The sequence below is a fragment of the Pollachius pollachius genome, assembly GCF_949987615.1.
Source record: "Pollachius pollachius genome assembly, chromosome: 15".
In the NCBI taxonomy this organism is placed as follows: Eukaryota; Metazoa; Chordata; class Actinopteri; order Gadiformes; family Gadidae; genus Pollachius; species Pollachius pollachius.
Window position 1 is genome coordinate 5,886,678 of NC_136948.1, and position 15,338 is coordinate 5,902,015.

Consider the following 15,338-nt stretch of genomic DNA (forward strand, 5'->3'; position numbering starts at 1 on the left):
TAGATGAGTGACCTATTACTGAACCAAGGAGCATGGAGCAAAGACCAAGGAGCATGGATACAATAATACAATAAGGATGCAATCTGCGACACGTTTAGAATGACAGATGTCGTGATAACATTTATCTTCAGTTTGTTCCAAGTTCATAACTTAAGTCTTGGGTGGCTTTAATTAACATAACTCACAATCCACACGGTTCGTTAAATTGTCTGCCTTTATTTAATCCCATACAATTTCGAATACAACCATCACGTCTTTGGCGAGAAAATGTTTACCGCCCCTTCCACTCATCACTCTCAAACCTCTAATACCTACTCATGGTTTATGACACTTCAAACGTAAATCCTATGCTGTAAAACCTAATGTGACCATTAACTTAATGTGACCAAAAACAATACAGAGAACTGAAGAAAGGCAGGGGACAAACATGGCTCATAAATATTGCTTAAAGGCCCAGCCTCTCCCACAGGGTGTGACGTGGATCAGCTTTGACGAGGTGTCCCCTGTAGTGACGGCACACATGGGACAGTCCACCTGTATGCATGATGAGTAGACCACCACCCTCCCAAGTGGACTGGATAGTTACATTTATTCACCAGCGCAGACCCGGCCACTTGTGATGTCACTAAAGGGGTCGATTTAGAAAGGCCGTCACACCTGCTGGTAAAACATGGGCCCTTCAAAAGAAACGAACAGACACCTCCCATTAACCCTGACTGATGGGTGGTCCCGTCTCGGGACAGACAGCTATCATCAATTATCAGCCAATGGTAGGTCATGCATATGGATCAGGCAGAAAAGAAGGCTAATTTGATCAGCACCGCAGAGTGAACAAAAAGGATTCACTTGCTGGTGTGTTGCTATGGAGACGGACAGAAAGACAGAAGGACAGCCCAACTCGTTGCTCTCGGTCTACTTCGTGAGTCGTGATAGTTTATTAGTCGTGTTAGTGGTAGAGTCACCGTCAGCTAAACGTCCTTTAGTCTAAAATACAAAATAATACAATTAATCGTGTAGCAAACCACCACACAGGCCACTCTTTAGAGACAAAGTGGTTCAGATGCTCAGAGTACTAACGTAAAATATGTTTTTTTTGATTTCTCTGACTATGTGCCTGTATATTTCCACCAGCAGGTGGTCTGAACAAGAAGGGCTTCCTGAGAACTCGACGTTGACGCTCTAGTCCTCAGTGTGTGGCGGTGTGTGTGTGCTGCAGTGCGTGTTCTGTATTTTGTCTGTTATATCAGCGATTCCCTTATATGCACTACCGCCCTCCGGTGGCCCGAGGGGGTACTGCAAGCGGGCGCCAAATCAATGTCAAAATTTAACATCAACGTACAATAAAATACTGATCGATATTTTTCATGCTTTGAAAGCTAATTTCATGGTATTCATCTTAAACCAGCATGATAAATGCATGATGAATGCAAGGGCTCAGCCAGATCCAGGGAACAATTGGATAAGAACATAGAATTCAACAGGATACGCTTTTTCATGCTTTAGAAGCCACCTGCCCAGCACTGCCCTTTGCTTGAACCACCTTCGACGGAGGAGAATCGGACCGGTGATGCCGGGGGGGCTAGCCCCGGAGGAACTAAAGCGGGGCGGGGTTCTAGGTGTGGGGGGTTCTGGATGGGGTCCTGGGGGGCTGGGTGGGGTTCCTGGTGTAGGGGGGCTGGGTGGGGTTTCAGGTGGGGTTCTGGGTGTAGGGGGTTCTGGGTGGGTTTCTGGGCGTAGGGGGTTCAGATCATGCTGGGGGCCGCGCTGTAGAGCCGCAGGTCCCCCTGGACCCGGACCAGGGTCACCTCCTCCAGACCCCCCATCCGGTGCTCGAACTCCAGCAGGTGTGTCCCGTCCACCGCCACCTTGAAGGAGTCCTCCTCCACCAGGATCTTCAGCTGGGGGCGAGAGACATAGAGACACATGTATATACTGTATATATAGAGAGAGAGTCCTCCTCCACCAGGATCTTCAGCTGGGGGCGAGAGACATAGAGACACATGTATATACTGTATATATAGAGAGAGAGTCCTCCTCCACCAGGATCTTCAGCTGGGGGCGAGAGACATAGAGACACATGTATATACTGTATATAGAGAGAGAGAGTCCTCCTCCACCAGGATCTTCAGCTGGGGGCGAGAGACATAGAGACACATGTATATACTGTATATAGAGAGAGAGAGTCCTCCTCCACCAGGATCTTCAGCTGGGGGCGAGCGACATAGAGACACATGTATATACTGTATATATAGAGAGAGAGTCCTCCTCCACCAGGATCTTCAGCTGGGGGCGAGGGACATATTCGGGAAAAAAAATTCGGGAGAGAGACAGAGAAAGAGACTGAGGGACAGACAGACAGACAGACGGGAGTGGAGAAAGAGAGAGATACAAAGAGAGAGGTGGGGGTGAAGAGAGAAGGGGGTGGAGAGAGAGAGAGCGAGCAAGACTGGAGGGGGTGGAGAGAAAGAGCAAGGAGTTGGTGGAGAGAGATACAGAGAGAGAGAGAGAGAGATACAGAGAGAGAGAGAGAGAGATACAGAGAGATGGGGTGGAGAGAGAGAGAGGAGAGGGTGGAGAGAGAGAAACAGAGAGAGAGAGAGATACAGAGAGATGGGTTGGAGAGAGAGAGGAGAGGGTGGAGAGAGAAACAGAGAGAGAGAGATACAGAGAGATGGGGTGGAGAGAGAGAGAGGAGAGGGTGGAGAGAGAAACAGAGAGAGAGAGAGAGAGAGAGATACAGAGAGATGGGGTGGAGAGAGAGAGGAGAGGGTGGAGAGAGAGAAACAGAGAGAGAGAGAGATACAGAGAGATGGGGTGGAGAGAGAGAGAGGAGAGGGTGGAGAGAGAAACACAGAGAGAGAGAGAGATACAGAGAGAGAGAGAGAGAGAGAGATACAGAGAGATGGGGTGGAGAGAGAGAGGAGAGGGTGGAGAGAGAGAAACAGAGAGAGAGAGAGAGATACAGAGAGATGGGGTGGAAAGAGAGAGAGGAGAGGGTGGAGAGAGAGAGAGAGAGAGAGAGAGAGATACAGAGAGATGGGTTGGAGAGAGAGAATAGGGTGGAGAGAGAGAGAGAGAGGAGAGGGTGGAGAGAGAGAGAGAGAGAGAGAGAGAGAGAGAGAGAGAGAGATGGGGTGGAGAGAGGGAGAGGAGAGGGTGGAGAGAGATACAGAGAGATGGGGTGGAAAGAGAGAGATAGAGAGATGGGGTGGAGAGAGAGGAGAGGGTGGAGAGAGATACAGAGAGATGGGGTGGAAAGAGAGAGATAGAGAGATGGGGTGGAGAGAGAGAGAGAGAGGAGAGGGTGGAGAGAGAGAGAGAAAGAGAGGAGAGGGTGGAGAGAGAGAGATACAGAGAGATTGGGTGGAGAGAGAGAGAGCGTAGTGGTTGGAGTGTAACTCCCAGCCAACAGCCTCTGGGTTTGATTCCCCAGTGTCCTCCGCCTCCCTGTCCCCCTCTCTGAGCCCTGAGGTCCCCCTGGGTGTTTTACCTCAAACTGGCGGCCGGGGGCGAAGGGGAAGTCCCCGTCCCGCTCCTCGGGGCCCCAGCGGCCCCCCAGGTTGGTGTTCCTCACGATGGTCTGCTCCGCCATGCGGGGGTTGAAGTGGAACACCACGTCAGAGCCCTTCATGAAGTCCACCTGGAACCTGCAGAGAGCCCAGGGTCTGAGTCCTCCACCCAACACCACCACCACCACCACCAGCACGCCCCTACTTGAGTGATGCACCCACCACCATCACGCCCCCAACCCACTCCAACCCAAGTGATGCACCCAACAGCACCGCCACCACCCCATTTGAGTCCTCCACCCACCACCACCACATCGCTCCTAGAGTGAGACTCAGCCGTCTCCTAGCCTGCGCCTAAAGGACACGTCTGTCGGCGAGTTTGGGCTATGTTAGGGATGAGTTGTGGGGTACCTGCCACCCCCGTGGATGGGCTCCCCAACGACGGTGATCAGTAGGTTGGGCATCATACCAGCGTGGAGGGGCAGGTCGTACGGGACCATCTGGAACCGGGAGGAGAAGGAGAGGGGAGACGACGGAGAGAAGGGAGGGAGGGAGGGAAATTATTCAGTTTAAAGCAGTAGAGCTAGTCCTGTAAACTATGGAGGAATTATGGAAATGTTCTAAAAAGGTCCAATATTATACCACCAGGTGTGAGTGTGATTAGCCCATACAAGCCGTTTTGAAACTTCTGCTGACATCGTTCTTCTGTAGTTCATTCTTCTGACATCACAAGTGGGCGTGTCCAGCTAGATGTATGACGGCTAGATGAGCAGGTTGCTACAGTGCCCTGGGTAGGCTGGTAGACTGATCTTTCCAGCACCCATGTAGGTGGACACGCCCACTTGTGATGTCAGAAGAGGCAGATTTCCAAAACAGCTTGTAATGGCTAATCCCACTCACACCTGGTGGTATAATATGACACCGTTAAATACATAATTCCTAATGAGTATGAATACCTACAATTACATTGGCGTACCCCTTAACCTCTGAGGGACGGCCACAGTGGAAAAGGGTATTGAAGCACATTGTCATAGAAAAACATCACAAATAAAGTTGCTGTTGAAATATGTTGTAGTAGTCGAGTAGCTTTAACTATTGATCTTCAGGCATGTACACACACAGTCATAGAAAGAAAACTATAAAGTTATAGTTCACCAAGGTTATAAAAGGGTTTAACTATGGAGTCTTAGGGGTTCACTCTCTCATGGAAATAATCCCAAATAAAAACAACTCTAAATAAAGGTTTGGTTGAAGTGAGTATTGCGCCTCACCCACATTCCACATCAGATCACAATGACCACAGTTCCAGTGAGTCAACATCTCCTGGTGGACCCTTCCTACAGCCTTACGCAAGCCACTGGCAACCGCCAATGTGATGAATAAGGACAAGCAGGCTAACTTAGAAACCATTTTATTACTTGGAAAAACAAATCATTACAATTTAATATCAGACCACAACCTGATGTAAACCACGAGGACACGGTTGTTTACGTTATATGTCATGATCAACAAGGAATGGGAACGAGTAATCTGTATGAAAAATATATAGTAGAGTACATGTATATATATATATATATTTCTGCTTTGAGAAACAATGCAAAAGGCAAACATCAGATTGCACTTTGACCCTGCCGGGGGGGGGGGGGGGGGGGGGGGGGGGGTCAAGCTGCAGCATCGCAGCCTCTTGTAAATCAACCGCTGAACCCATCAGAAGACAAGGGGGGGGGGGGGGGGAGGGCCGCCTGGCTCCTGATTGGTCACTGACTAGCTGATTGCGGTCAGCGATACGGCGGATAAAACCTGGACTGGAACACAAGAGATACAGTGTGCATGACGACACGTGCGGCAGCCTGTCCGCTCGCTGGTATATTCATCTGCATGAGATCCCGCTGCACCAGCGACCCTCCACCGAGGGGGAGGGGTCAGAGCAAACGCAGCCCCAGCGGAGCCACCTCAGCACTAAACCCAGCTGCCTCAGCCAGACGTCACCCCGTCAGCCCAAAGCACCTCCGTCACCACCACAACCGCCCACCACAAAAGCAATAGTCAATAATCAATTATCAAGAGTCTTCCTACTCCACAACCACCACTACAAAGAAAAGAGCCCAGAACCAGTCTAGAGACCACCACTACAAGAAAAGAGCCCAGAACCAGTCTAGAGACCACCACTACAAGAAAAGAGCCCAGAACCAGTCTAGAGACCACCACAAGAAGAAGAGCCCCAGAACCAGTCTAGAGACCACCACTACAAGAAAAGAGCCCCAGAACCAGTCTAGAGACCACCACTACAAGAAAAGAGCCCAGAATCGGTCTAGAGACCACCACTACAAGGAGAAGAACCACAGAACCAGTCTAGAGACCACCACTACAAGAAAAGAGCCCAGAATCGGTCTAGAGACCAAGTTCAGAAGAAGAGCCCCCGAACCAGTCTAGAGACAAACCACTACAAGAAAAGAGCCCAGAACCAGTCTAGAGACCACCAACCGCTCTAGAGTGCACCAATCACCAATCACCACACGACACCGCAAAGCAAGCAACGCGCTGATGCGACACATGATATTGAACTACTTCACTCACCAGCATGTTACCCGGAGAGGCCGGGCCACCATAGGGCCCCATGGGCGCCCCAAAGGGGCCAGGGGCGGGAGGGAAGCCGCCTCCTCCGGGGGCGGGAGGGAAGCCGCCTCCTCCGGGCGACCCCCAGGTCCCCGGGGGCATGGGAGGGAAGGCCCCGCCCGGGAACCCAGGGAAGGGCCCCGGGCCGGCAGCGGGGGGGAAGGCCCCGGGGTCCCCCGGTCCATACATCCCGTTCCCGGCTCCGGGCTGGCCCCCGGGGAAGGGCATGTTGGGGTAGGGTCCGGGAGGGGCCCCGGGGCCGGAGTGAAAGGGTCCGGACGGGTAGGGGACCGGGGCTCCGGGGAGCTGTCCCGGTGCCGCCTCAGGGGGGTACTGCCCCTGGAAAGGCCCGGGGAAGGGCCCCGGGGCCCCAGGGCCGGAGGGGAACTGGCCCGGGGCTCCGGGTCCGGAGGGATACTGTCCAGGGACGCAGGAGCCTGCAGGGTACCCCCCGGGTACCGACGGGGGCCCGGGGTACTGGCCTGGGGCTTGGGGGCCGGTGTTGTACGGGCTACTAGGGAACTGCCCCGGGGCCCCAGGTGGGCCTCCAGGCATACCGCCGGGGCCTGTGGGCTGCGTGGGAGCCCCGGGGGCGGCGCCGGGCCAGCCGGGGTTGGCGGGAGCGGGGGCAGACGGGTTGTTGGTCCCTATGGTACTTGCCTTGCCCGGGACGTCGTCTCCGATGGCGTCAGACAGCTGCCATGGAAACGAAAGGAGATTATGCTGCTTTAACTTTCTGGATAATAAAAAGATAACGTTAAATGATATACCGTAGGAAAATAAATCGAAAGGCTAAGATGTCAATCATTGGGAACATGTAAAAAATGTATAGAAAGAAACTATTTATACTCACCGAAAAATCCATGATCTAGAACAAAAAAAACACGGAAATAAGCTTTAACTAGTTATCAAATGAGTAATAACAGAAAATAATATCTAGTAGGAAACACATCACATGTCAGAAGAAAGCAAAAGTACAGAACAACGTAAGCTTTCCTGTTCCTGGTGGGTGACTCAGACCCACCATAAAGTTACTCATTATAACCCTCCGTATCACTAGTTAGCTCAGGACAACACCTAGGACAGCGATCCTAACTTCTACCCGGACATCTACGGGTGATTCTCGCACCCCCGGGACGATTAACGCGCTGTTTTGCCCATTAATTAGCCCTCAGTCGTTAGCTGCGTGGCTAAAGTACAGTAAGTTGAACATCGACTGTACCTCGCACCTCTCCAACGGGGTGACAGATCGCCTTTCGACGGGCTCGTAGTCAGGACAAAGCTAACACTTTAGGAAGTTTTGAACAGAACGGTGGGTGATGGGTGTAGCCCGATGTATGTAGACACTGGCGTACAGCTTCAATGCACACACACACAAACACACACTCACACAATACTACAGCAGCAGCTACCTAGCTTTCCTCCTCTTCTACTTCTGGTCGTAGAGGAAGTGGACACGCCCATTTATGGCAACGTCACCGGGGGCCACGAAAGAGTTCTTCCTAAAGTATATTGTTGTTCATAATAAAATTATAATAATATTGAAATGTTGCAGTATTCCTACTTAGGGTCCGAGGTCATATATATATATTGACGTTTTTATATATAATCATTTATTAAAGTTGTCGTCGATACAGACATTATATTTATGGCCATCCGAATTTCCCGGCAACCCCTTTTTTATATTATATTTAGAACCAACCACAAAAATGTGTGTTGACTGTATCAGATTATTATAGTAAAAATGTTGAAAAGTGTCGGCTACTAAATATGAATATGTCTGAAATTACTATCCGTTACATTTCGCAAGCAAAAAAACAATAAAACACACAAAAAAACGAAAAACTACTTTTGTTTATCATTATATCAGTTAAATGCTGAGTAAAGAACATAATACAAAGTAGCACTGGCTGTCAATCCAACGCATGTTGTTATTTGACGACGCCTGTTTTCGGAGCTGGAGTTGAAGAGGATTGGTCGAACCAGTCACAAGATATTTCATCTCGGTTTGGGGAAGTAAAAAAAACAACACATTCAAAGCTTCCTCCCCGAGAATCTGCAGTCTGGTCCGCGTCTGCTCTGTCATCATGGTGAGTTTTAGAGCACAACAATCAACGAATCGACTCGTTTTGCCATGCATCTGCCCTGCCCTCCCGTTACCTTTAATTAATTGATGCCCTAATAATGAGCAGTGAGAAAGTAGGCTCCCGCCTCTGCTAGCGGTAGCATGCTAGCCGTGGGGACATCCTGTACGGGTGGAGATCTGCTCACACACGTCTTGGTATGAGGACTTAAGCATGGAGCTAGCGTCCGTATCAAGATCAAATGGTCCTGCGGTGGTTTCTGTGTGCTGTCATCTTCGGCGCGTAGACATATGCTTATAATGCAATTAGTTGGATAGTTGCTTGTTGGTTATTTTTTATGAGTTGCTGGGCGTTCGGAATTCGTTTCCTGTCAGAAGCTGTCCACAAAGCATATTTGCATACATGTCTTTACTCGTACCACCGCTGTAGTTTGCGATTGGTTTCATAGTAAAAGCACCGTAGCTAACAGAATATGTTGTCGTTCTGCGAAGATCGTTAACTCCTAATGTTACTAGCGATCTTTTCAGGACAGGAAGACAATGGGTTCGGTGGAGTGGCTGTTGTGCCCATAAACATAGGAAATATGTGCAGCATGCAGAAACATCTGCTTGCTGCACATATTTCCTGTAAAAATGAATATCTCCTTTTTTGTTTTATCAGGGCCAAAACGTGTATTACATAAGCATGTATATCTCAGTGTTGTAAGTCAAATGAGTTGGTCTGGACTTATCCTCTGGTCTTAACCCAGCAGGACGTCTACTGAAGCCTCCCAGAATTGATTAACAGAACCCTCAAAGCTTAACTGAATGACAACATATTTGGCCTACATCATGCAATGTGGGTCAATGTGAACACGCAATGTGGGTCAATGTGAACACGCATAGGACTGCTATCTGTGTTGCCATCATTTTAATAACTCCAGTCAACAAGGTCCATAATAATCATCCACTCCACAGAGGTGTGTGTGTGTGTGTGTGTGTGTGTGTGTGTGTGTGTGTGTGTGTACGCAGACCTTTCACGTCTTACCTGTTTGCCCACAGAGTGAATCCCTAGTGGTGTGTGATGTAGACGAAGCTCTCGTCGAGAAGCTGAAGGCGTTCCGGTTCCGCAAGGCCACCAACAATGCAGCCATCATCAGTAAGCATGTTTTAACGTCATCCTACGTAGATCAACCCTTGTACTGAGTGAAATGGTCGCTGATATTTCTTGGCTCGCTTAGTGGTTTCACTTAAAGGCATATATTATTAGTTTCACATCACATGTGTTTAGTTTGGCCAATCGCAAACAGTTTCTGGATGTGGCAATAACTCAAGGACCACAACTATACACCCAGAATACTGTTAGCATGCGTTACACCCACAGGAACTTAGAGCTTCTTATTTAACCACTTCTCTTTTCTGTTTCCCCTCTCAGTGAAGATCGATAAAGAAAAGCAGCTGGTGGTTCTGGAAGAGGAATACGAGGCAAGTGGTTGGAAAAATAAATAAATAATCCTTGTTGTTATTGTAATATTAACCGTTTTCTGTCTGATCATCTTCCCCTTCAGGACATTACTGTGGATGACCTGAGGGATGAACTGCCTGAGCGACAGCCCAGATATCCTTTGGTTTACCCTGGTGTTTAAATAGAAGATGCATGGGGGAATGGTGGTGTTATGTTGTCCTGATGTGATGTAGTATCAGCATTGTTTTTGTCTCGTTAAAGGGTAATTCCGGTGTAAAATGGATTTGGGATATGTTTTGTATGATAACGAATGGAAACTTTTCTTTTGGAGCACAAAAACCGTATATAGACGCTTTCTTCAGTTGGCTGTTTTTAGCCGATTGTATCAAAATGCTATAAACTTGGAACGATGGGGGCACTGGTTATGGTAAAAACTAAATCGCTATTTTAAACCACTTAAAAGGCTAAAAGTAGCCCGACACTTCTTTGGTAGTATAATAAGGGTCTTAACATATAAAACGAGGCATTGAGAACTTTGTAAGTGTACAGATTGTTTATTAAAAAGGACATATTATACACACAATACCATCAGTAGGTCACCCGTCAATGCCATTTTGTTTTTAAGACTCGACAGGTAGATTGACGAACACAGAGATTGTGACATCCGTCAGCAACACGCAAGCTCTTTGTTCGCCAATCTACTTATCAAGTCTTAAAAACAAAATGGCGTCGACGGGTGATCTACTGATGGTATTGTGTGTATAAAATGTCATTTTTAATAAACAATCTGTACACTTACAAAGTTCTCAATATGTTTTATATGTTAAGACCCTTATTATACTACCAAAGAAGTGTCAGGCTACTTTTAGCCTTTTAAGTGGTTTAAAATAGCGATTTAGTTTTTACCATAACCAGTGCCCCCATCGTTGCAAGTTTTTAGCGTTTTGATAGAATCGGCTAAAAATAGCCAACTGAAGAAAGCTTCTTTATGCGTTTTTTGTGCTCCAAAACGAACATTTTCAACTTATTTATCATACAAAACATATCCCAAATCCATTTTACACCGGAATTACCCTTTAAAGCGAGGCCGTGGCCACCTTTTTAACTGCTTACAAATGTTTCTAAAGCCCCTTTCACACATAGTTCCCGGTAAATGACTGGGACAACCTTTCAAGCACTGCAGGTCTTTTTCCACTATCCCCACATGCAGCAATGTTCTGGAACATTTCAGTTTGGTGCGCTTTTACACTTGCAGTGCATGTGGGAAAAGGGCTTTACATGTCTAGCATTCAAACGGTGAGCGACGGCTGTACCTGTAAGGAGTAGCCCAGTGGACAGGAGGTCACCCCTCATGACCTGGCCTGCCTCCCTCTGTGTGGAGCCCTGTACGAGGACATGTGGTCTTCCTTAACCTAGCCGGTACGTTCCTGGTCTACAGCTACCAGCGTCACCATGACGACGGCCGCGTCTCCTACCCGCTCTGCTTCATCTTCTCCAGTCCCTGCGGTGAGACCCCCCCGTCCCCTCTCCTTAATCTCTTTGTAGTCTTCATCTTCATCATCATCAATGATGTCCCATGACTAAGTGCTAAGGCAGAGGGGGGAAAAAAGGATATTGAAAGCAAAAATGTTATTTCAAGGACTTTCAATCAGTAAACATCTACAGGTGTATGGTGTTGGTCGTAGCGAACTTATACTGTTGTTGTGAGAGATTCCCTGCAAAGCGACAATATTTCTGTTGTCATAACATTTTTTTATGTCTATTTTCAGACTGCAAACCAGAGCAGCAGATGATGTATGCAGGAAGCAAGAACAAGCTGGTGAAGACTCTGAACCTCACCAAGGTAGAGCAGCACTCAACACCCGTTCCTCTCCTCCACACCGTTTATCTGCCCCACACCGTTCCTCTCCGCGTTGCTCATCGTCTGATCTCTGTCCCCAACCTGCTCCTTAATGACCTGTTTCTGAGTTTACTGTCTAACCCCTACCAGCTCCTTAATAAAGGGGCGAAGTCACGCCCCTTCCGGTAGAGCCCATGGGACCTATGAGATCGAAAAATATGAATGGGTTTCAATGGAGAGAAAGTAATTATCTTTATATGCCCCTGATTACACATATGTTTGCGGATTTAAATGATAATTTTCAAATAACAGTCAATGAGTTTGACCGTTTATTGTGCAATTGTTCAGTTAAAGGCTGTAGAGAAAACATAATGAGAAAGGCTACATGTCTCGTATGGGACATCACACTCCCTGCGACTGGCGTGGACAAGACCGACAATCAGCCTCATCGGCATAACTGAAACTCTCCACATGCCCCGACTTATAATGGTTTTCACCTCTTTCGATGCTTTTATCCTCCCCTTGGAAAAAAGCGGTGAAGTGGTGCAGAGAGATCGCCATGTCTGTACCGGAGTTCCAAGTGCGGGTGGTGACGTATATCATTCGCGTCGAGAGCAGCGAGGGGCTGTAATTCACAAAGCGGCCTCACACAAAACCTAACGTTATCAAACTTCTTCAAGAAAATTGTTAGTTTTCTTTGCAAGAAAAATTGTCATTTAAATCCACAAACAACATATGTGTAATCGAGGGCATATAACGACTGGGACCAGAAAATAATTACTTTCTCTCCATTGAAACCCATTCATATTTTTCGATCTCATAGGTCCCATGGGCTCTACCGGAAGGGGCGTGACTTTGCCACTCTATGGCCTGTATCTGAGTTAACTGTCTAACCCCTACCAGCTCCTTAATGACCTGTATCTGTGTTTTCTGTCTAACCCCTACCAGCTCCTTAATGACCTGTATCTGAGTTAACTGTCTAACCCCTACCACCTCCTTAATGACCTGTAATCTGAGTTTACTGTCTCCAACACCTACCTGTTCCGTAACGGCTGGTATATGACTTCACTTTGGATGAAAACATTGCTAAATGATGCCAATGCTGCATGATGATAAATGATGAATGGCTGGCAATGAACAACAATTACATTGTTGTTCTGTCCCGTCCGGCAAACTATTTATGATAACCAGTGGTCGCCATAGCGACTCAGCAATGTGCAAATGGATAAGCGGTGGAAGAACGAGCAGTAGTGAAAAGTCTTTCTGACTGCCTGTCTGACTGTCTGACGGTCTGCCTGATGATCTGCCTGCCTGTCTGTCTGACGGTCTACCTGTCTGTCTGCCTGTCTGTCTGACGGTCTGCCCGTCTGCCTGCAGGTGTTTGAGGTGAGGACCACTGAGGAGCTTACCGAGGAGTGGCTGAAGGAGAAGCTTGGGCTCTTCTCTTAGGGTCGCCGCGGCAATGGAGGAATGGAGACCGCACAACCCGAGTCAACTCCTTTTTTTTATTTTTATTCTTCTTTAAAGAAGTGGGGCGCCATGTTTGCCCCGATGCTCATTGTACCCCCCCCCCCCCCCCCCCTTAACCACACAGAACACCGTAGGATAGGACAATCAATATCTTTCATAGTCACGCGGTTCTTAAAATGGTCTCGATTACGAAACACCACACCAGTGGGAGAAGGTGCATAAAAAAAAAACGGAACTATTTCTGGAGATGCTATTTCATGCAGACCTGCTTTCTATTGTCCTTCTCATCGAATGTTTCCCTTGTGCCGGTGCAGTGCAGTCTGTCATGAAACCACGCTCCTGTATCATCTCTGTAGGGCTTAGAGCTCTCCCGGATAAGACTCTAGAGAACTAGACATTGACTTATCTTAAATAAGTCCTGAACTAGCTCTCTCTTAAGTTTAACCCATTTTTTTATTTACAATGTATTAGTTATAATTGGATTAGTAATGGCTTCTCTGGATTATTGAAAAGGAGAATATACTTCATATAGTTTGAATATATTTAGGTTGCTTCCTTCTGGCACGGTTGAACAATCATTGCTACAATCAGAGATGGAGGCTTTAACTCCGGGGATGTAGAGTGCATCGAGTTCATCTGTTTACAAGTAGCTCACCCAAGGCATAACGACAGCCAACGAAAAGGAAGGAGGGATTAAACATATATTATACATATATACTAATAAATCAATGTACAGCTGCACACAATGGAGCAGTACTATTCAAAGTACACACGAATAATGTGTATAAATATATATATATGAACAGCCTTGTCATATTGTAGATTCTGACTGGTGCATGCTGAATATGGTGTTATTTACTATGATTGGACGGCGAGGGATGACCTTTTAGGCCTACCATTGACCTGTCTAAATCTCGGTGAACTTTCTATTCCATTTCTACTGAATCATTCCTGAAATGGCGTCCGTACCATTTGAACAGCCGGACAGCCTTTTCCGTCGAACACAGGGTCTACTCTTAAACTACCTTTGTACACCTGTACTAGTGGATGATTATGGGCCTTATCCAACCGGCAGCCAACTTGATTCTGAACTAAAGCTGGGTGGCGCATTCAGTTCCCTCCACATAGTTAGCATTTAGAGCCAAGATGGCCTCTAGTTGACAGCTAGTTTTTGTTGTTTTGAATTAATGTTGTGGTGATCCAAACATCACGTTTTTGTGTCTTTGGGTTCAATTGTGCTTGTCCCAGCCTTGAGGTCAGTTTACCGAATACCGTTAATCCTTTTTAGATTTGGAAATCAAACGCAAGCCTTTCTTTCAACTTGTACACAAAGAGCTTAAGAGTGGCAGATCACAGAGGTGTTGCGTACCCCCTCGAGGCCCACCTGTTCTCTGCCTGTTTGTAGGCAACAGACTAAAATGGAGTTAGTGGAGATTTACACAATAAGTGTGGCGTCATGCTGTAACCCCCCCCCAAACTTGCTGTTGCTTATTTTTAATCGTTTTTTTCATATTTTGTATTGATGGGAATCAGGAGGCCAAACTGAGGGAAGAGAAACTGTATTTTCTGTAACAAGAATTTGGTTTAAAAATATCTAAAATGTTTTTATATCATGTTGGATCCTTTTCTGATTATTTTATTCATTAAATGCATTCGTTTTTGTTTTATAATTTGCATTGGTTAATCTCCAATGGTCAAGGTGTTTTTTGTAAATCAGATCTCAACAGAAAGTAGAGGAGCTGCCCTATGAAAGCTCTTAATCCATGAGATTGGGATCGTTGCTCTCTGTAAATCGTTGTTGATTTCTAATCTGAAGTTAAGATCGACACCTTTCACAATCCGGAAGCCTCCTTAAACAAAATGCCAAAAAGTTTTTTTAAATAGGATATTGATTTGATTGAAGGGAGGCTGCTTAATGATGAACTGGTGTGTTTTATTGAATATGTGCAATGTTTCAAACGAACCAATACAAAAACGAGAATTCCTTGATGGTGAGCGTGGTAAACTACTGTACATGGCTTCGTTTCCATACATGTATGGCGTTTGAACGACAAGGGGGTGAGGCCATGCATTTGGTTTAATCCTGTGGATATACATATTTTTCCAACTAATCTAGTATATGTAGTAAACCGTACAATAAATGTACTTTGCATTGATGTCGGGCTTTTTTTCATACTCAGGCGAATCGTCGACTTTTCCAAGATTTCCCACCTGAAACATAGCTGCCTCTTGGCATCAGTGTAACTTGTGAAATATTATTAAATATTCATAATTTGCACGATGTCCAATATTCACCCAATAAAATAGTGATGTATAAATGTCTGCGTTTCTCGTCTTTTGTTCCCCCCACATTATATCAACGATGAGAAACTGAAT

The 15,338-nt window shown here is 46.8% G+C and overlaps 2 protein-coding genes across 3 annotated transcripts; one reads left to right on the forward strand and one right to left on the reverse strand.

The window, feature by feature from the left end:
• Positions 1-212: 212 nt before the first annotated feature.
• On the reverse strand, positions 213-7,546 carry lgals3a (lectin, galactoside binding soluble 3a). 2 transcript variants are annotated; one of them, XM_079752799.1, is made up of 6 exons: positions 7,355-7,546; positions 6,979-6,993; positions 6,087-6,821; positions 3,921-4,009; positions 3,491-3,647; positions 213-1,898 (listed from the first exon to the last, which is right to left on the reverse strand). In XM_079752799.1, exons 2-6 carry the CDS (start codon positions 6,988-6,990, stop codon positions 1,743-1,745), a joined length of 1,149 nt encoding a protein of 382 aa, XP_079608925.1. In that variant the 5' UTR covers positions 6,991-6,993; positions 7,355-7,546; the 3' UTR covers positions 213-1,742. The 2 variants fall into 2 exon arrangements, with proteins under 2 accessions (XP_079608925.1, XP_079608924.1); XM_079752798.1 differs by having other exon boundaries at positions 7,348-7,546.
• A 586-nt stretch (positions 7,547-8,132) lies between these two features.
• gmfb (glia maturation factor, beta) lies at positions 8,133-15,118 on the forward strand. The gene is made up of 7 exons (XM_079752805.1): positions 8,133-8,215; positions 9,250-9,346; positions 9,623-9,672; positions 9,756-9,805; positions 11,076-11,158; positions 11,422-11,495; positions 12,870-15,118. The coding sequence occupies exons 1-7, from the start codon at positions 8,213-8,215 to the stop codon at positions 12,939-12,941; spliced, it is 429 nt and encodes a 142-aa protein (XP_079608931.1). The 5' UTR covers positions 8,133-8,212; the 3' UTR covers positions 12,942-15,118.
• Positions 15,119-15,338: the final 220 nt, after the last annotated feature.